Below are 22,308 nucleotides of genomic sequence, written 5' to 3' on the forward strand. Positions count from 1 at the left end.
ATGTCACCATTTTCATGAAAACAAAAATTTGGGGTTAAGTACACACTCTAGAATGAGAAGTGGAATTGGGAGTGCGTTTTTACTTTTTGGTGTTTTATGAGCTTCTGATTATTTGCAACTTTTTTATAATGAGTATGTATTCTCATAATGGGCAAAAAAAGGAAAAAAATGGAGGCCACTTTAAAATACGTATGTAGGTACACATCACACACACATATGGATAGATAGATACACAGAGAGAGAGGAAGAGACAGTATGAGAGGAAGAGACAGTATAAGAGGAAGTAGGAGAAAGTTACTCAGATCCTGAAGATCTTCTGCCCGTGGAACCTCCCTTGACCTCTTGTTCTCTCTCCAGTGCCCTCCAGGCTTATTCTCTATTGTTCTGGAAAACTAAAGGTCTGTGAGTCACTTGGAATTCATGTAATAAAAGGCATGTTTTCATGATTTAATTTTGAGCTTTTAGCGTTGCACATTGGTTCTATTAACATAAAGCTTTACAAAGATTTTTTTTTCCCGTGTCTGGAATACATATTAGGAATGAAGACTTTTAGAAAATGTGACTCATTAGCATACCCGTTGTTCAGTTAGATGTTCCATGTGGCATAACCTGCTCAGGGTCCTCTGACACCAGCGTGCAGTGAGTACAAGCCAAACCAGGGGCTTCTCCTTGGAAAGGATAATGGAAAAATGGGCCCTTCAATATCCAAGCTCACTCTGGTGTGGTAGTAAGCCAGACTGGCATTTGTCTGGTGCATTTCCTTCTTCTGATACAGAAACACATCATGGTAGTCTCCTCCCCTCTTCCCTGTTCTCTCCTCATCTCCTTAGTAAGGAACCCTGAGAGCAGTGTCATTAACTTCTCGTTTTGTGCTGTAAGGCTCTTTAAGCCACACCAATGGAAAAAGACAGGACCTGGAAGAAAGGATTTTTTTCTCTTCTCGTTCAGAGCTTCTGCAAGGTCAGGTATGCATGAGATGCAAGAGTTAAAGTCTCATTTATTTGTAAAAGATGATTTGCAGGGTGGTGTCAAATCTTGCCATGTTTGTGAGGAAGAAGCAATGGTGTAGAAAGATGCTGATAGTTTTTATTTCATGATGGAGGGGTTAATTTCCTTAAAGTTTCTTTATTAATAAAAAGCAGCTTGAAGCAATGTGGTTTTCACAGACAAACATGTTTAGAACTATTACACCTTGGTTTATAAGTACCTAGAAGGGATTGATTAAGCTTTAAGGAGGACCAGAGGTAGCACAGAGAAAGTCTGGTTTCTTGGAGTTAGGAAAAGTACTCACTATGTAGCTGATAAAAATATATTAAAGTTCCTGTTATGCCTTGAAATCAGCCGTTTGTGTATTATCCTTATTCTCCTGGGTATTTTATACATTGTTTCAATCTTTGTGCTTTATGCAGTATAAACAGCAAAATTTAGCCAGTACTCAATATTTTCTAAGGAAAGTATTTTTATATACTGGAAAAAAAAAATCCTGCTTCTAGAATACCTGTGTTCCAGCTTTTGTATTTTGTGGGAAAGATGCTGCTATTCATGTAATACAGCCCAAGGGTCCCAGAACTGTGAGAACTTGTCATTTCAGAGTCTCACATACTGGTTTCATAGATAACAATCCTTGTAATAGTTTGTCTTAAAAAACCTTAACTGCCATCGTGTTTTCCTGTTTAGACAAGTTGCCTAACTTACCTGAAAAACATTAATGCATAATTAAACTCTTTGCTTCTTACCCTAAAATATTAGCTATAGAAAAATTTATTTTAAGTCTTTCTGGATGAAAGGAAAGAAAAATAAAACTACCTAACATTGCATCTTTCATTTAAAACTCTTTCCCTAAGTAGTGTTTAATGAGGGTTTGCGTAGGCCTGCCGCAGACTTCTAGAGTCTTTACCAGGATTTCTCCAGGTGTGATCCGGCGTAGGGGTGTCACTTGTGCAAGATCCTAGTTTCCCCTGCCCCCATCAAGGACAGGGCCCTGGACTCTGCATTTTAAACTACTCCCAGGTCATTTTTAGTGTACAGGGCAGTATGAAACATTTAGGATTGAACTAGGAAAATCTAGGACTCCTTGAAGGAAGCCAAAGTTCTGAGGAGAATTCTAGTTAATGCTTGCTGGCTTGTCCCTTAAAAAATTTTATAGAACTATTCAACAAGAGGGAAGAGGTCACTTCTGGGTGGCCTGGGTTTGGCGGGATCTTGGAGAAATCGGTCTTCCTCCCTAGTGGGGCTTGAGAGGTTAGCAGGGATGGGGACACCGACTGTGGCCAAGGGAAGGGGGACGTTGGCAGGTCAGCGCTTGGAGGAGGTTCAGTCCCCTGGGGCACTTCCACAGGGGCCCTGGGGGCACCAGGAGGAGAGGGAGCTGGAATTACTGCTGAGGGGGGAAAGGCATCTGTGGTCGGTGGTGCTTCCCCATTCTAAAGCGCTCCAGCCCTACCTGCCTTGGACTGTCTTGGCCAGACACATTTTAGGAGGGCTACTAGTTTCCCAGCAATATGACAGGAATGCTTTAAAATGGTGCTTACCTCTTCTAGTGTATTTCATTTTTCAGAGGGGCACAAGAACATTAAGAATGACTTTCTTACCAGTTGTATTAAAGGGATAATATCATTTTTCCTGATCCATTATGGTATTATTTTCATTTATTTTTTTCAGATTCTTTTCCCATATATAGGTTATTACAGAATATTAAGTACAGCTTCCCGTGCTATACAGTAGGTCCTTGTTGATTAGCTATTTGAAATATAGTAGTGTGTGTATGTTAATCCCAAACTCCTAATTTATCCCTCCTCCCCACGTTTCTCCTTTGGTAACCATAAGTTTGTTTTCAAAATCTGTGAGTCTGTTTCTGTTTTGTAAAGAAGTTCATTTACATCATTTTTAAATTAGATTCCACAGATGAGTGATATCATGGTATTTGTCTTTCTCTGATTTACTCCACTTAGTATGATATTCTCTAGGTCCATCCATGTGGCTGCAAATGGCATTGTTTAATTCTTTTCTATGGCTGAGTAATGTTCCATTTTATATATGTACCACATCTTCTTTATCCATATGGTATTATTTTTAAACATCGATATATAATTTTTAAAAACTGTTGTCTTCAGTTTTTGTAATTTCTTATCTCTGGTGCTTTAGGTTTGCACTGAGAACAGACTTCTGCCTTTGTATGAGAACTAATAATATATGTGGGCAACTTGTCCATAGAAATTCTGGAATCTCATGTTTGGAAAGGTGATTAGAGCTCCCACTAACCAAAGAGCCCTTAAATTCTTTAAACTTTCTAGATGGGCATATACCAATACAAGACATTATTCAGCAGTAGTGACCCAAACTGCACTGAGAAAGGGAAGTTCTTTAAGGGACAGCTCTAAATGGAAGGAAGATTTCTTAATTAAGCAGCTGTCTGTCTCTTGGCATCTTGGCTCCAATGCTGACCTTGGTGAGAGCACCTGGAAGAAGTCTAATGTCTTCTCCGTCCCAGCCTGTCACCTGTTTGAACACAGGGAGGGTATCATCCTATATCTTCTTTCTCTGAGCTCTTTTCCTTCAACGTGTCCTCTCGTGGTCCAGTTTCCTGGCCCCTCACTCCTGCTGATCTCTGGACAGCTCGTTATCAGTGACCCTGAAACTTGGACACCTAGAACAGAATCCCATCCTTGAGGAAGTCTGGACAACCGCGTTCAACAGGACTGTTACCCCTTTCTGGATACCGCATTTCTGCTGAAGTAGCTTTATCTTTTTTTTTTTTTTCCTAGTTCTATTGAGATATCACTAACATATATCATTGTGTAAGTTTAAGGTGTATAACATAACGATTTGATATAGGTATGTATTGCGAAATGATTATCACAATAAGTTAACTTCCATCACCTCATGTAGTTAAAAAATTTTTTCCCCTTGTGATGAGACCTTTTGAGATCTACTCTCTTAGCCACTTGCAAATACACACTGGAGTTTGCTAACTATGGTCACCATGCTGTATATTACATCCCCAGGACTTTTTCATAACTAGAGTTTGTACTTCTTGACCACCTTCACCCAGTTCCTCCACATCCAATCAGGGTCCCATTAATCTGGCAACCATTAATCTGATCTGTTTCTATGAGTTTGGGTTTTTAGATTTCACATATAAGTGAGATCATGCAGTATTTGGTTTTCTAGGTCTGATTTAACTTCACTTAGCATAATGCTCTTAGGATCCATCCATGTTGTCGCAAACGGCAGGATTTCCTACTTTTTGATGGCTGAGTGGTATTTGCAGTAGCCTTATCTTGACTTATCTCTTACAGCAGCTGTACCATAGAGCAGCCCACACTCTGGGTTAGCTAAGAGCTTAAACTCTTGGGCAAGTTGAGCGCTATTAAGCCCCTTCTTTCCCATTCTAACCTTTTGAAACTGGTTTTTAGAATCCAGTTTGTTACTTTGTTAGATGTGGCTTATTTTTACAGCCTGTTGATCCTTGGACACCCTGCCTCAGCTCATGCATAATGGAGAGAATGTGGGACTTGTCACCAGAACACAGGATTAAGTCCCAGTTCTAACACTTGTCAGCGGAATTCTGTTTGATCCACGTAAAATGAAGATGGTAATGATACCCACTCAACCAGGCTTTGTAAGGCCCAGATCATTTAGCAGGTGGTTACTGAGCTACGAAGCATATAAAATGGATATGAAAATATATTTAGACAGTGAAATATTATGGAAAATTTTATAATCTGTGAATTTGCTATCCACATCCCATTTTCAGGTCACCTGTACACTTAAGCAAATTTTCATCAAAATTCTTGTCCAAGTCATTAATAAGTATGTGGAACAATCCTAGGCCAAGAATGGATGCTAATCCATCGGTCCTCTTTGGACCAGTTGATTTAATGGTACCTTCCAAACACAGTAATACATTAACCCAGTTTGTCCTGAAGACCATAAGAGACTGTTAAATATCTTGTTGAAATCCAGATATCCTCACAACAGACTGCATCCACTTGCTCTAGGCCTGCGACCTTCTTCAAAAAGAAATGAGGGCTCAGTATCAGTCATAGGACTGGATGAGGTTACCAAGGAGTGGTTGTAGAGAGAGGAGAGAAGAGAAAAGGAGGAACTAGAAGGGGATGGAAGGGGAGAGAAGTGGTTCATGGGCTTAAAATCCTTAAAAACTCAGGGCTCTTTTTTTCTTTCTTTCTTTAAAGAGCTCTAACTTGCATTTTTAAAATTTTTTATTTATTTATTTATTTATTTTTGGCTGTGTTGGGTCTTCGTTTCTGTGCGAGGGCTTTCTCTAGTTGCGGCAAGCGGGGGCCACTCTTCATCGCGGTGCGCGGGCCTTTCACTGTCACGGCCTCTCTTGTTGCGGAGCACAGGCTCCAGACGCGCAGGCTCAGTAGTTGTGGCTCACGGGCCCAGTTGCTCCGCGGCATGTGGGATCTTCCCAGACCAGGGCTCGAACCCGTGTCCCCTGCATTGGCAGGCAGATTCTCAACCACTGCGCCACCAGGGAAGCCCAGGGCTCTTCTTAACACAGACTATGTGGGATACATACAGGAGCACGTTGCTGGCAACGAACACGGAGCTGCTGGACTGTCAGATAAAACAGATACAGCAGAGGGGAGGAATCAAGATGGCATATTAGGAGAATACGGAATTTGCGTCTCCTCACAACTAGGGCACCTACCAGGCACCAGTGGGGGACCACGGACACCTAAGGGAATGGGAGGAACCCCCAGCAACCAGATTGGGGTTCTGTTTTACCTTGTTGATTCCTTTATATGTTTATTTTTCCTAATCTTTTATTTTTCTAATTTTATTTTATTGTTCATACTTCGTTGTCTCCTTTTGGCTTGTTCCCCCCCCCTTTTTTTCTTTTTCCTGTTGTGGTTTTATTTTACCTTCTTGCAGTTGTTTCAATTATAGTTTTATTTTTCCTAATATATTTTTTTACCTTCCCAATTTTGTTTTTTATTCTTTGATATTGTACTGTTCCTTTTTTCTTCCTTTTTTTTTTTTTTTTTTTTTAAACTGCACCATGAAACTTGCAGGATTTTGGTTTCCAGGCTGGAGGTCAGGCCCAAGCTCCTGTGGTGGGAGCTCTGAGTCCAAACTGCTGGAATAACAGAGAACCTCAGACCCCAGGGAATATCAATTGGAGTGAGGCCTTCCAGAGGTCCTAATCTCAGCACCAAGACCCAGCTCTATCCAGCTGCCTGCAAACTCCATTGCTGGACGTCTCACACCAAACAACCAGTAAGATAGGCATACAGCACCACCCATCAAAAAAAAAGAAATGACAAAAAATTTACAGAGGAAGGAGCAAGGTAAAAACCTACAAGACCAAATAAATGAAGATGAAATAGGCAACCTACCTGAAAAAAGAATTCAGAGTAATGATAGTAAAGATGATACAAAATCTCGGAAACAGAATGGAGAAAATACAAGAAACATTTAACAAGGATCTAGAAGAACTAAAGAGCAAACAAACAGTGATAAACAACACAATTACTAAAGTTAAAAATACTCTAGAAGGACTCAATAACAGAATAACTGAGGCAGAAGAACAGATAAGTGAGCTGGAAGATAAAATGGTAGAAATAACTGCCAGGGAGCAGAATAAAGAAAAAAAGAATGAAGAGAATTGAGGACAGTTTGGTACAACATTAAACGCACCAACATTCGAATTATAGGGGTCCCAGAAGAAGAAGAGAAAAAGAAAGGGTCTGAGAAAATATTTGAAGAGATTATAGTCAAAAACTTCCCTAACATGGTAAAGGAAATAGTCAATCAAGTCCAGGAAGCACAGAGAGTCCCATACAGGATAAACCCAAGGAGAAACACGCCGAGACACATATTAATTAAACTATCAAAAATTAAATACAAAGAAAAAATATTAAAAGCAGCAAGAGAAAAGCAACAAATAACATACAAGGGAATCCCCATAAGGATAACAGCTGATTTTTCTGCAGAAATTCTGCAAGCCAGAAGGGAGTGGCAGGACATATTTAAAGTGATGAAAGGGAAAAACCTACAGCCAAGGTTACTCTACCCAGCAAGGATCTCATTCAGATTCGATGGAGAAATTAAAACCTTTACAGATAAGAAAAAATTAAGAGAATTCAGCACCACCAAACCAGCTTTACAACAAATGCTACAGGAATTTCTCTAGGTAGGAAACACAAGAGAAGGAAAAGACCTACAAAAACAAACCCAAAACAATTAAGAAAATGGTAATAGGAACATACATATTGGTAATTACCTTAAATGTAAATGAATTAAATGCTCCCACCAAAAGACATAGACTGGCTGAATGGATACAAAAACAGGACCCATATATATGCTGTCTACAAGAAACCCACATCAGACCTAGGGACACATACAGACTGAAAGTGAGGGGATGGAAAAAGATATTCCATGTAAATGGAAATGAAAAGAAAGGTGGAGTAGCAATTCTCATATCAGACAAAAAAGACTTTAAAATAAAGACTATTACAAGAGACAAAGAAGGACACTACATAATGATCAAGGGATCAATCCAAGAAGATATAACCATTGTAAATATCTATGCACCCAGCATAGGAGCACCTCAATACATAAGGCAAATGCTAACAGCCGTAAAAGGGGAAATGGACAGTAACGCAATCATAATAGGGGACTTTAACACCCCACTTTCACCAGTGGACAGATCATCCAAAATGAAAATAAATTAAGGAAGCACAAGCTTTAAATGACACATTAAACAAGATGGACTTAGTTGATATTGATAGGACATTCCATCCAAAACCTACAGAATACACTTTCTTCTCAAGTGCTCAAGGAACATTCTCCAGGATAAGACAATATCTTGGGTCACAAATCAAACCTTGGTAAATTTAAGAAAATTGAAATTGTATCAAGTGTCTTTTCTGACCACAATGCTATGAGACTAGATATCAATTACAGGAAAAAAACTGTAAAAAATACAAACACATGGAGGCTAAACAATATGCTAGTAAATAACCAAGAGATCACTGAAGAAATCAAAGAGGAAATCAAAAAATACCTAGAGACAAATGACAGTGAAAACACGATGACCCAAAACCTATGGGATGCAGCAAAAGCAGTTCTAAGAGGGAAGTTTATAGCAATACAATCCTACCTCAAGAAACAAGAAACATCTCAAATAAACAACCTAACCTTACACCTAAAGCCATTAGAGAAAGAACAAAAAGTCCCCAAAGTTAGCAGAAGGAAAGAAACCATAAAGATCAGATCAGAAATAAATGGAAAAGAAATGAAGGAAAGGATCACAAAGATTCAATAAAACTAAAAGCTGGTTCTTTGAGAAGATAAACAGAATTAATAAACCATTAGCCAGATTCATCAAGAAAAAAAAGGGAGAAGACTCAAATCAACAGAATTAGAAATGAAAAAGGAGAAGTAACAACTGACTCTGTAGAAGTACAAAGGATCATGAGAGATTACTACAAGCAACTATATGCCAATAAAATGGACAACCTGGAAGGAATGGACAAATTCTTAGAAAAGCACAACCTTCTGAGACTGAACCAGGAAGAAATAGAAAATATAAACAGACTGATCAAAGGACTGAAATTGAAACTGTGATTAAAAATCTTCCAACAAACAAAAGCCCAGGCCCAGATAGCTTCACAAGTGAATTCTATCAAACGTTTAGAGAAGAGCTAACACCTATCCTTCTCGAACTCTTCCAAAATATAGCAGAGGGAGGAACACTCCCAAACTCATTCTACAAGGCCACCATCACCCTGATACCAAAACCAGACAAAGATGTCAGAAAGAAAGAAGACTATAGGCCAATACCTCTGATGAACATAGATACAAATATCCTCAACAAAATACTAGCAAACAGAATCCAACAGCACAATAAAAGTATCCTACACCATGATCAAATGGGGTTTATCCCAGGAATGCAAGGATTCTTCAATATACACAAATCAATCAATGTGATACACCATATTAACAAACTGAAGGATAAAAACCATATGATAATGTCAGTAGATGTAGAAAAAGCTTTTGACAAAATTCAACACCCATTTATGATTAAAAAACTCTCCAGAAGGTAGGCAGAGAGGGAATCTACCTCAACATGGTAAAGACCATATATGACACACCCACAGCCAACATCGTTCTCAATGGTGAAAAGCTGAAACCATTTCCTCTAAGATCAGGAACAAGACAAGGTTGCCCACTCTCACCACTATTATTCAACATAGTTTTGGAAGTTTTAGCCACAGCAATCAGAGAAGAAAAAGAAATAAAAGGAATCCAAATCGGAAAAGAAGAAGTAAAGCTGTCACTGTTTGCAGATGACGTGATACTATACATAGAGAATCCTAAAGATGCTACCAGAAAACTACTAGAGCTAATCAATGAATTTGGTAGAGTGGCAGGATACAAGAGTAATGCACAGAAATCTCTTGGATTCCTATGCACTAATGATGAAAAATCTGAAAGAGAAATTAAGAAAACCCTCCCATTTACCATTGCAACAAAAAGAATAAAATACCTAAGAATAAACCTACCTAAGGAGACAAAAGACGCATATGCAGAAAACTATAAGACACTGATGAAAGTAATTAAAGATGATACAAACAGATGGAGAGATATACTATGTTCTTGGATTGGAATAATCAACATTGTGCAAATGACTATACTACCCAAAGCAATCTACAGATTCAATGCAACCCTATCAAACTACCAATGGCATTTTTCACAGAACTACAACTAAAAATTTCACAATTTGTATGGAAACACAAAAGACCCCAAATAGCCAAAGCAATCTTGAGAAAGAAAAACGTAGCTGGAGGAATCAGGCTCCCTGACTTCAGACTGTACTACAAAGCTACAGTAAGCAAGACAGTATGGTACTGGCACAAAAACAGAAATATAGATCAATGGAACAAGATAGAAAGAGTAGAGATAAACCCATGCACATATGGTCACCTTATCTTTGATAAAGGAGGCAAGAGTATATAAAGGAGAAAAGACACCCTCTTCAATAAGTGGTGCTGGGAAAACTGGACAGCTATATATAAAAGAATGAAATTAGAACACTCCCTAACACCATACACAAAAATAAACTCAAAACGGATTAAAGAGCTAAATGTAAGGCCAGACACCATCAAACTCTTAGAGGAAAACATGGGCAGAACACTCTGTGATATACATCACAGCAAGATCTGTTTTGACTTACCTCCTAGAGAAATGGAAATAAAAACAAAAATAAACAAATGGGACCTAATGAAACTTAAAGGCTTTTGCACAGTATATGTATAGGTGATTCACTTTGTTATAAAGCAGAAACTAGCACACCATTGTAAAGCAATTATACTACAACAAAGATGTTTTAAAAAAAAAAAAAGAAAAAGAAAAAATATAGCTTTTGCACAGCAAAGGAAACCATAAACAAGACGAAAAGACAACCGTCAGCATGGGAGAAAATATTTGCAAACAAAGCAACTGACAAAGGATTAATCTCCAAAATATACAAGCAGCTCGTGCAGCTCAATACCAAAAAAACAAACAGCCCAATCCAAGAATGCGCAGAAAACCTAAATAGGCATTTCTCCAAAGAAGATACACAGATTGCCAACAAACACATGAAAAGATGCTCAATATCACTAATCATTAGAGAAATGCAAATCAAAACTACAATGAGGTATCACCTCACACTGGTCAGAATGGCCATCATCAAAAAATCTACAAACAATAAATGCTGGAGAGGGTGTGGAGAAAAGGGAACCCTCTTGCTCTGTTGGTGAGCATGTAAATTGATACAGCCACTATGGAGAACAGTATGGAGGTTCCTTAAAAAACTAAAAATCGAACTACCATACTACCCAGCAATCCCACTACTGGACATATGCCCTGAGAAAACCATAATTCAAAAAGAGTCACATACCACAGTGTTCATTGCAGCACTATTTACAATAACCAGGACATGGAAGCAACCTAAGTGTCCATCAACAGATGAATGGATAAAGAAGATGTGGCACATATATACAATGGAATATTACTCAGCCATAAAAAGAAACGAAATGGAGTTATTTGTAGTGAGGTGGATGGACCTAGAATCTGTCATACAGAGTGAAGTAAGTCAGAGGAAAACAAATACTGTATGCTAACAGATATATACAGAATCTAAAAAAAAAAAAAGGTTCTTATAAACCTAGGGGCAGGACAGGAATAAAGATGCAGACATAGAGAATGGACTTCAGGACACAGGGAGGGGGAGGGGTTAGCTGGGATGAAGTGAGAGAGTAGCATTGACATATGCACTACCAAATGTAAAATAGCTAGTGGGAAGCAGCTGCATGCCACAGGGAGATCAGCTCGGTGCTTTGCCACCACCTTGAGGGGTGGGATAAGGAGGGTGGGAGGGAGATACAAAAGGGAGGGGATGTGGGGATGTACATACACGTAATAGCTGATTCACTTTGTTATACAGCAGAAACTCACACAACACTGTAAAGCAATTATACTCCAATAAAGATGTTAAAAAAAAAAAACCCAAAAAGAAATGAGGATTTTTGGAAATGCCTGATCTCAGTAAACCTGCTTTGATCCCCAATGACCCATACATCTCTTATTATTACAAAGTTCCATTTAAATTACTTATCTAGAATTTTGCCTTTGATTGTTGTAAAGCTCCCTGATACATAGTGATGACCTTGACTTTCTCCTCTTTGTCCTGATTTTTGGTTTCCTATCATGACTTCGCTTTTTTCTCTGACTTTGAAGGGATACTGAGCAGAATTTAAGTGAACAAATTCTCAACTTGATTTCTCAAGTTGAATAGTAGGCATTATACTAGTAAACAATGAAAAAAAGATGAATGGTTAACAGAGTTACCCCATATAACCTGAGAAATGGGTCAGGTATTAATCTCATTTTAATGAGAAACAGTCTCAAAGAACTTAAATGAACTGCCCAAGCTTCTCATGTCAGAGAGATGAAGTAAAGATTCCAGTGTGATTCTTTGGACTCCAAATTCAGTCCTGCCTCTAGGGAAGAGACAGCTAGACTATATCAGTGATTTATTATTTTTCTAAGAGTTCAATCTACTTTATTGTAAAGCACTGACTGGGCAGACAGTATCTGTTCGTTAGAGTTTCTGTCATTTTTTAGAACAGGAATATGCAAACCTTTTCTGTAAAGAACCAGATACTAAATACTTTGGGCTTTTTGGGTCCATATGGTCTCTGTCATAACTACTTAACTCTGCCCTTGCAGCATGAAAGTAGCCAGAGACAATATGTAAATGAAGGGGCCTGGCTGTGTTCCAATAAAACTTTATTTACAAAAAACAGGTGGAGGGCCGTAGTTTGATGCCTGTTTTAGAACTTGAATTCATTTAGAAAGGAATAAAACCTTGTGACATAGAAAGATTGGGGTCGTTTGTGGAAGTGATTATGCTGAGAAAATCAATGCTGGGGAAGGGACTGTTTTGGTACTGTAACCTTAACCACTACAGTTTGAAACTGTAAGAAGTCAAAAGGGACCCCTTCCCCCCAACCCCCCCCAAAAAGAATGACAACAATGCCTCCCTTCTCCCCATGACTGCCCACACTCAATACCAAGGTTGGCCAAGTCCAACTATAACATGGGTAGAACTGGTGCTCACCTTCACTGGAACATATTTGACCCTGAATTCTTCCAATTTACTTATGAGGCCTAAATTGTACTGCCTTTCTGGGTCCTGTATATAATTCTTTCAGATAATGGATAAAAATTGAGCTGTTGGCCCCTTTGGGTGTTAGAACCAATACGAAGAACACAAAAACCCAGAACAAATCAATTAAAATGTCTAATTGTAATGTTTCACTGCCTTGCTTTGTGGAGGAAATGTTTAAAAGCACTTAGAGTAAGTTCATCAATTTCTCAAAGATAGTAGCAGTGGATTAAGTATACCCGAATCATTTACAAATGCCTCTGAATTTCCATTATTTTATTCATCATGGGAAATGAGAAGTTTATCTCAGAACTCAACATTTTATGGGCTCTGGGCATTCCCTGGCGGTCCAGTGGTTAGAACTCCATGCTTTCACTGGCAAGGGTGTGGGTTTGGGGGGTGGGGTGGGGGGAAAGGTTTTATGGACTCAAGCTTATGCAGTCATCTTTAAAAGCGACCAGGTGTATTAAAGAGGATTCTGAAGGTAGGGAATGAGTTATGACCCCCAGGGAAGATTTACCAAATAGAATCCTCCAAGGGGCACAAGGGCATGTAGAATTTGAAAAAGCCTATTTACTAGTACAAAATAATTTTGTATTTCAAAAACAGTAAACAGAGTCTGTAGAACTAAAGCTTAACAGAAGTCGTAGTCTGGTATAACACGATTTAAAAGAAGCTGAAAATCATGATTATTTGACTGTTTATGTGGGTTTTAAAGCATATTCGACAATACAAACTTTGGGAGAACAAGAATTTCTCACTTTAGTTTCCAAACTGATAAATGGGAAGTGTAGAGGTTTTGAGGAACCAGAAGATACTGTCAGATTCATCCAGCCCTTGGAGAATCAGCATGATGTTATTGCAAATCTCATCTGATTTTCTCATTAGTTGATAGATTTTGTGCCTGCTATCTATTGCTGCATACCAAAATTCCCCAGAATTTAGCAGCTTAAAACAATACATGTTTATTTGTTTCTGTTGGTGAGTAGTTCAGGCTGGATCCTTTCAGAGTTCTCACAGGCTATAATAAGATGTCAGCTGGATTGTGGTTTATTCAAAGTTCAACTGAGGGAGAATTTGTTTTCAAGATCACGTGGCTGTTTTGTCTCTCTTTAAGCACTGATTTTTTTTTTTCAGGTTGTCATGTGTAGCACCCTTAGTCTAGTGGTTCCCGTATTTGAGCACACTTGTCCTTTCAAGAATAAGTGTTATAAGCCATGTAAGATATAAGATATATGTATATATCTTATATGTTATAAGATAGCCAAGAAAACATGTATGTTTTATAGAGAGAAGGCAGGAGTGACAGCTTTGAGGTGTCCACTGACATACTTTTTTTTTTTTTTAACATCTTTATTGGAGTATAATTGCTTTACAATGTTGTGTTAGTTTCTGCTGTATAACAAAGTGAATCAGCTATATGTATACATATATCCCCATATCCCCTCCCACCCTCCCTATCCCACCCCTCTAGGTGGTCACAAAGCACCGAGCTGATCTCCCCGTGTGATGCACCTGCTTCCCACTAGCTATCTGTTTTACATTTGGTAGTGTATATATGTCAGTGCTACTCTCTCACTTCATCCCGGCTTACTCTTCCCCCTCCCGTTTTCCTCAGGTCCATTCTCTACGTCTGCATCTTTATTCCTGTCCTGCCCCTAGGTTCATCAGAACCATTTTTTTTTAGATTCCATATATATGTGTTAGCATACGGTGTTTGTTTTTCTCTGACTTACTTCACTCTGACGTCCTTGTTTTAAATTGTTCCTTTTGAAAGTATCTCGATAATAGATACAAACATATTTATGATTATGTTTAATGGAGCTAGGTTCTGAGGAGCAGTGGCTTCATCGGAGACCTTTAGGAATGGAAATTAAGAGAAGACATCTGTGTGTGTATATTTTGAGAACCGAAGTTGGACATTTCTTTGCAGTTTGGGTAGTATCTGAAATTTACTGTGGAGTTTTTGAGAATGAACTCATCTGTTTCATGGCTTTTACTCTAGCTATCCTATAATATATGGAAACGTGCTCATATTATTCTTGACATCCTTGGTATAGGAGACTCTAAATCTTTAGATGCATTAGCTATTGGACATGTTTAATGAAAAGCAGGATGTTCAATATCACCTTGTCTTGCCAATGTAGCTTATTTATAACCGTACTCATTTGGAATACTTGCTACATTTACTATGTTCCAGGCACTCATCAAGGTATTTTAAAATAACTCATTTAGTCCCCATAGTAGCGCCATGAAGTAAGCAGTATTATTATCTCCATTTTACAGATGTGGAAAATGACATAGAAGAGGTTAAGTGACTTGCCCATTGGCGCACAGCTAGGAAGGGGTGGAGCTGTGACTCAGATGCCATTGAAGTACTTGATGTAGTTCAACTTTGAGTTTGATGGATGAGATGAAAAATGTATTAAGACTAGAAGGATTAGCTAAGGTCCTTTTGAATAGACACACTGAATGCTGTGTACTTTATTTGCTTGCTAAACGAAGAAACTTGACAGCTGTATTCTGAGTTTATGTCACCTTGGTTCAACAGGCATTGTATCATCAAGATGGTAAATATAACACAGATCACTCCAGAATCTGAGTTTGAAATTTAGGGACAAGATTAGAAAGTGGCAGTCTTGAAAATGGACCAGAGCTAATAATATCAAATGGATGAGATTAACTGTTGAAAACCCCAGCCTAAAAGATAGTTTTTAAGTCTTAGCTCCTGAGGTCAGAAGTATCCCAGATAAACACAGGAGCTGTGCTCTAAGAATTATTGTTCTTTTTCCAATTTATAAACTAGCACAAACAAGAAAAACAAAAAATGTCCTTTTATTTCCTTGATTTAGTGTCAAGAAATGAGCATGCCTATCCAATACAGTTTTGCTCCATGAGTGTGTGTCCATCATTCTTATTTGTTTTGGTACCAAGCTGTGGTTCTCCCGGTACTTCGTTATTCTCACCTCCATTTTTCTCAGAAGGTTGGTGTTTCCCCAACCAAACACAACCTTCTCTTCCTTTGTACTCAGAATTCTCCCATACCAGATGAGAAAACCAAGGCTCACAAAGGTTAATATGACCAAGGTCTCACTACTAGTAAGGGTTAGAGTTGATACAGTGTTCCTATCTCTCTAGATTAAAAACACATTTTTTTAAAATAAATTTATTTATTTTATTTATTTTTATTTTTGGCTGCATTGGGTCTTCACTGCTGCACGTGGGCTTTCTCTAGTTGCAGTGAGGGGGGCTACTCTTCGTTGCGGTGCAGGAGCTTCTCATTGTCATGGCTTCTCTTGTTGCGGAGCACGGGCTCTAGACGCGTGGGCTTCAATAGATGTGGCATGCGGGCTCAGCAGCCGTGGCTCGCGGGCTCTAGAGCGCAGGCTCAGCAGCTGTGGCACACGGACCCACTTGCTCCACGGCACGTGGGATCCTCCCGGACCAGGGCTCGAACCCACGTCCCCCGCACTGGCAGGCGGACTCCCAACCACTGCGCCACCAGGGAAGCCCCAAAACACATTTTTTAAAACAAAATATTTTAGATCTTTGCAAATGTTAGAGAATATAATAAAAACACTGTATTTATCTGCAAAAGATAAAATATTACAAACACAAAGCTTTCCACGTATCCTCTTCCTGCAGGAAGAAGTACACAATATCCCAAATCTGGATTGTATTGTTTCTCAGAACTGTTTTTACTGACACACGTATATATTCCTTAGCAGTAAATACTGTTAATTTTTCAGGACTTTGACATAAATGGTATCATGAATCTACCTATCCCTTCACCGCTTGCTTTTTATATTTTACATTATCAAAACGTGATATTTTTCTGTGTGAATAAACCACAGTTTGTATATCAAGTCTCTTGTTGACAGACATTTGGATTACTTCCCAAGCTTTTAGCTGTTAAGAACAGTCCTGCAATGATTGTTTTCTCTCTTGTGTGTTAGCCCTTGTGCTCGTGTACTTGGATTTCTCAGTGTTCCAGTCCTAAGTTCCAATGTACTTAGGACCGGAGCTACTGGGATAATATGCACATTTTCAACTTGACTAGGCATTGCATGCTGCTCTCAAATGGTTATGCTAATTTTCACTTACAACAGCAGTGTAGGAGAGTTTCTGTTGCTCTCTATGCTTATCAACACTTTATTATGTCAAGCTTTTGGGTTGCTGCCAGTCTGATAGGTCTAGTGAAATGAATTTGATTTTCTATAATTACTTTGAAGGAAAAAGTTACTTTTTACAAAAGAGAGCTAATTCTTATTCAGTATCATCTTGTCAAATCTCAACAGTCTCCCCTCACCAACTTTGACAGTCTCAACATTTCTTACCTTTCCAGCATCAAGATTCAATTATGCTGTTGATTTCATTTATTACTGAAGGCAAAGACTACAGCCTTCTGAATTGCATGCCATGAGATCAAATAAATGCTAGTACAGTTTTTCTACAGTCTTTCTATTACATGGACTTAAGAAATCATATGGAGAAACTGTAGCGTAGAAATTGTGCTGTGGAGAAGTTACGGCGTAACATTTCATTTACCTCTCAAAATTACAAATAATTTTTTTAGTTTGGGAATCAAAATGGATAAAACGGGATTTTCTGTCTTCTAAACCCCAGCAATTACTATGGCTTCTTTTCTCCTCACTCACCAGTGAGTGCTTGATTTTTACGTGCACGGTCAATTGGGTGACTTTTGAGAAAATGCACAGACTTAACTCCAGCTCTGGATCCTGGACCAGAAGTTCTGGGAGGCATTTCTGAGGGAGTGCTGGGGTTTCTGGAACCAAAATGAATCTGGGTAGAGCCTCATTAATTAGAGCAGTGGTTCTCAGATGTAGGTGGACATCAGAATCAGCTGGAGGGCTTGTTAAAATGCAGATCGGCTGGCCCCATTTCCAGAGTTCTTGATTCAGTGGGTCTGGGTTGGAGCCATAAAATTTACATTTCAAATAAGTTTCTAGATGATGCTAATGCTGGAGGCCACTCTTGAGAATGACCACTTGAAAGAAATTTGTCCCCAATAGGGAAGGTACTGGGCCTGGAGGGAGCTCTCAGACTGAGGGTCAAATCCAGATGTTAGGGTTATGTAATATGACTGTGCAGAGGTCTGGCTGGTAGGTATATGGATAATTTCTATTTTCTTCTTTGTGCTTTTCAACACATCTCACTCATTTTAAGGCAAGACTGAGTAAGACTAAGTGAAGCCTCAGGGCGTCACAGATTAAGAACCATCTGTTATTGAATCCCTGTTTTGATTTGAATTTTTAAAATTCTAGCAGGGGTTTCAGGCTGTGATACAGATGTTACAGGTATGTTATTTTTAGGTCAGTAGACTTTGAGGAATGTATGGCTGGGCAAAAACTATTTCTAAGATGGTGATAGTCATGTGCTTATTTGTCATTAGCCAACATTTATAATCTCCATGTTTCAGGTTATGAAGGGTGAAACAGTTTTTAAAAGGAACACAGAGTGGTTATGATGAGTCTCCAAATCAGAGTTTTTCAGTTATTTGGGATCTCTCAGTGAAATGGATCAGCCAAGGTTCATGGATGCACAGGGCACGTGACAGTAGAAACATCTGGTGATTGCCGTTACAAAGTGCAGTTATGACTTAGGTAAATGGATAAACTTCCTTTTGCCATATGTGTATATTATAGACACACACATATACAACCCATATATATGGACCACCTGAATAACTTGGACATTACAACCAAGGTGATCTAATCTTTCTGTGATGGAAAAGCAAAATAGTTTTGTTTAAAAATATAATTGTGAGCAGACACATGGCATGTAGGATGAGTTTTGGAGTGCTGGTGGAGATCTGTGTTTTAACATGGATGTATTTTTATAGGTTTTTCTTGATAAACAATCTTTACACTGAATATATAACTTTCATGCTGGTTTTTTATGTATTCTGTTTTTGTATGTATTTTATGTTTCACAATGTGCTTTGAATATGAATAAAATTAGAACCAAATTATTTTCTTTCCACACTGCTTACATTTCTTTAGGAGAGTTATGCATAGTCAGTGAAGTTAGTATATTTATATATGTGCATGTGTGAATATAAAAGTTGAGAAGTATGGACTAAAAGCAATATAATAGTGGTATTCTCTTTGTAATCTCTGTTTTTATAAATAACTGGGCTTATATGGGAGCATTTATTTTAAATTGCCTAACGAAGTTTGCTTTGACTTAAGTTTCCGTTTTTCTTTTCTATTTCAAAAGACAGATACAGATTCATGATCTGAAATAATGTGAAATCGTATGCATGTCCTTTTGATATCACTAGCATTTCGTTTTAGCCTAACAATTTCACGAGTCGATTTCTTTTGAACTTACTGTGCTCAGAATAGAATGTAATTTCTTGTTGTAATCTGCTTTCTGTTTTCTTGTCTGTAAAGATTTTGTTTGAACATATATTAAACACAGTGGAATGAAAACCAAGAATAGCTTGGGGAGAAAATAAAGAACTAGGATCAAGGTTTCAAAATATTATGAAAGGGAAATAATCAAATGCAATACTTCCCTTTTCTGTTGACCTTCTCATTCTGGCTCTTCACCCTGCACCCTCACTGAAGTGTTCTGAAGCCTGCGGACACTGGTGACCTGCCAAACGGAAGGTTACACTTACCAGGCAGAGATGGTGGTCCTGTGCGCCATTGATGGGATTTGGTGAAAATGGACAAGGCCTCCATATGCTCCAGAACAACTTTTTATTTTGTATACTTGTTCTCACAGGAGGAAAGTTTAATCTGAAATCTCTACATTCTGAGTTCTGAAGTGACTTCACGCGGGAGAAAGAACGTGAACTTCAGAATCAGACAGACACACACTCCCCCCCCTATTGTAGGCTGTGTTATGATTCCAGTTAATTCACCAACTTCTGTGAGAATGGTTCAGTCTGTGGAGTGGGTATCATCGTAATGTCACAGTATTTTGAGGAGGACATGAGACAACATATGAGAAAATGTGAGGCACGCTATTGACAGAGAGTAAATGTTAGTTCCCATCTCTTCCTGCCCCATCTGGTCTTCAAAGCACAGCACCAGTGGCCTTCCCATCCAGCAGCTTTGTAGGTTAAGCAGGCTATTGGTTCAGGTCCACGTTGCTTGGCCCCATCATTAAAAGGAATGAATTTAATGTGCTGCAAACTGTGTTCCTTTTCTTTTTTTTTCTTTTTTGGCCACTCCACGTGGCTTTCAGGCTCTTAGTTCCCTGACCAGGGATCAAACCCACGCTCTTGGCAGTGAAAGCCTGGAGACCTAACCACTGGACTGCCAGGGATGTTCCTAAACTGTGTTTCTTGACACAAGTCCTGTCTTCTAGACATTCCCCACATAAAAAGTCAATAACAAAGCTAAAAATAGAACTACCATACGACCCAGCAATCCCACTACTGGCATATACCCTGAGAAAACCATAATTCAAGAAGAGTCATGTACCACGATGTTCACTGCAGCTCTATTTACAATAGCCAGGACATGGAAGCAACCTAAGTGTCCATCAACAGATGAATGGATAAAGAAGATGTGGCACATATATACAATGGAATATTACTCAGCCATAAAAAGAAATGAAATTGAGTTATTTGTAGTGAGGTGGATGGACCTAGAGACTGTCATATAGAGTGAAGTAAGTGAGAAAGAAAAATAAATACCGTTAAGCTAACACATATATATGGAATCTAAAAAAAAAAAAAAAAGGTTCTGAAGAACCTAGGGGCAGGACAGGAATAAAGATGCAGACGTAGAGAATGGACTTGAGGACACGGGGAGGGGGAAGGGTAAGCTGGGACAAAGTGAGAGATTGGCATGGACTTTATATATACTACCAAATGTAAAATAGATAGCTAGTGGGAAGCAGCCGCATAGCACAGGGAGATCAGCTCGGTGCTTTGTGACCACCTAGAGGGGTGGGATAGGGAGGGTGGGAGGGAGACGCAAGAGGGAGGAGATATGGGGATGTATGTATATGTATAGCTGATTCACTTTGTTACAAAGCAGAAACTAACACACCATTGTAAAGCAATTATACTCCAATAAAGATGTTAAAAAAAAAAGTCAACAACATAAGAACATGAAATGAAGAGAGATATAGATGGTCATGTGTGTATTTATTCTATGTCCAGTAGGTGAAAATGACACAGAAATAGGTTTTTAAAGCAAACTCAGCTGATGTGGCACATGCTCGTATTGGCGGCCTAAGTGAGAAGCAGTGGCGCTTGCACTGGGTCCCTTTCAGAGGCCATAGTGAGCTGGCCTGCCCAGTGATCGACAAGTCTCTGGTTTTCCCTCAGGTGCCCCTCCCCCCATCCTTAAAGTCCAGAACTCCTTCTCAACGCTCCCAGCATCGGGCACAGCACCTGTTACTTGGATGAATGAATCACCTGTATTTGAGTGAATAAATGACCTGTAGGTGTGCCCCAGCATACATGTGTATGTTCTGTGATAGTTCAATAATACTCTCAAAGAAGGATCATGTTACTTGAAACTGAGGACTGTGGAGCTCTGCAGAAGAACAGTGTCCAGGGCCCTTGCCTCCTGTGTGTGTGTGTGTGTGTGAAGTTTATGTTTGTTTACCTTTTTATTGAAGTATAGTTGATTTACAATATTGTGTTAGTTTCAGGTGTACAGCAAAGTGATTCAGTTATACACATACATATTTTCAGATTATTTTCCATTATAGGTTATTACAAGATATTGAATGTTGTTCCCTGTGTTATACAGTAAATCGTCTGTTGCTTATTTATTTCATGTATAGTAGTTTCCATCTGTTAATCCCATACTCCTAACTTATCCCTCCCACCCCCCTCCTTTCCCGTTTGGTAACCATAAGTTTGTTTTCTATGTCTGTGAGCCTGTTTCTGTTTTGTATATAGATTTGTTTGTATTATTTTTTTAGATTCCACATGTAAGTGATATCGTATAATACTTGTCTTTATCTTACTTAGCATGATATTGTCTAGGTCCATCCATGTTGCTACAAATGGCAGCATCTCATTTTTTATGGCTAACAATCCATTGTGCATACACACACACACACACACACATATACACCACATCTTAAACCAGTCGTCTGTTGATGGGCATTTGGGTTGTTTCCACGTCTTGGCTATTGTAAATAGTGCTGCTTTGAACATTGGGGTGCATGTATCTTTTCAAATCAGTTTTCGTCTTTTCTGAATATATGCCTAAGAGTGGGATTGGTGGACCACATAGTAACTCTATTTTCAGTTTTTTAAGGAACCGCCATACTGTTTTCCATAGTGGCTGCGCCACCCTTCTCTACTTTCTTCAGTTTCTTTTCAAATAGTTCACTGAAGTTTTTGTTGTTGGCTTTTCTACTAATCAGGACACAAGGACTCATAGATCATCTTTGTGCCTTGTGTGTGCTTTAAATGGCCAACACACCTGTGATGAACTGGAGAGCCAGCCATTTGAAAGTAGTAACCAGACAGGAGTAATAGTTAACGTTCCAGTAGTGTTGGCTACTGGCCAGGCATTCTTCTAAACACCTTACATTTTTAAGGTTATGGCCTTTTCTGAGATATTAAGGTTAACAGCAAAACCTTAGAAAGTGTAGGACACAATATCTTGCAATCCAGCATG

At 38.8% G+C, this 22,308-nt stretch overlaps 1 protein-coding gene across 4 annotated transcripts in view; it reads left to right on the top strand.

Moving 5' to 3' along the window:
• Positions 1-22,308, top strand: part of CCBE1 (collagen and calcium binding EGF domains 1) — a 241,519-nt gene that overhangs the window by 131,145 nt on the left and 88,066 nt on the right. Inside the window, exon 1 of one of the 4 annotated variants that reach the window (XM_057526233.1) lies at positions 883-965. The exons of the other annotated variants lie outside the window; for them this stretch is intronic. Within the exon in view, the coding sequence (XP_057382216.1) occupies positions 898-965 (68 nt within the window). The 5' untranslated portion in view covers positions 883-897. Of the gene's footprint in view, positions 1-882; positions 966-22,308 lie in introns of those variants that run through there. 4 annotated transcript variants of the gene reach the window in all.

This window comes from Balaenoptera acutorostrata, chromosome 13 (genome assembly GCF_949987535.1).
Source record: "Balaenoptera acutorostrata chromosome 13, mBalAcu1.1, whole genome shotgun sequence".
Classification (NCBI taxonomy): Eukaryota; Metazoa; Chordata; class Mammalia; order Artiodactyla; family Balaenopteridae; genus Balaenoptera; species Balaenoptera acutorostrata.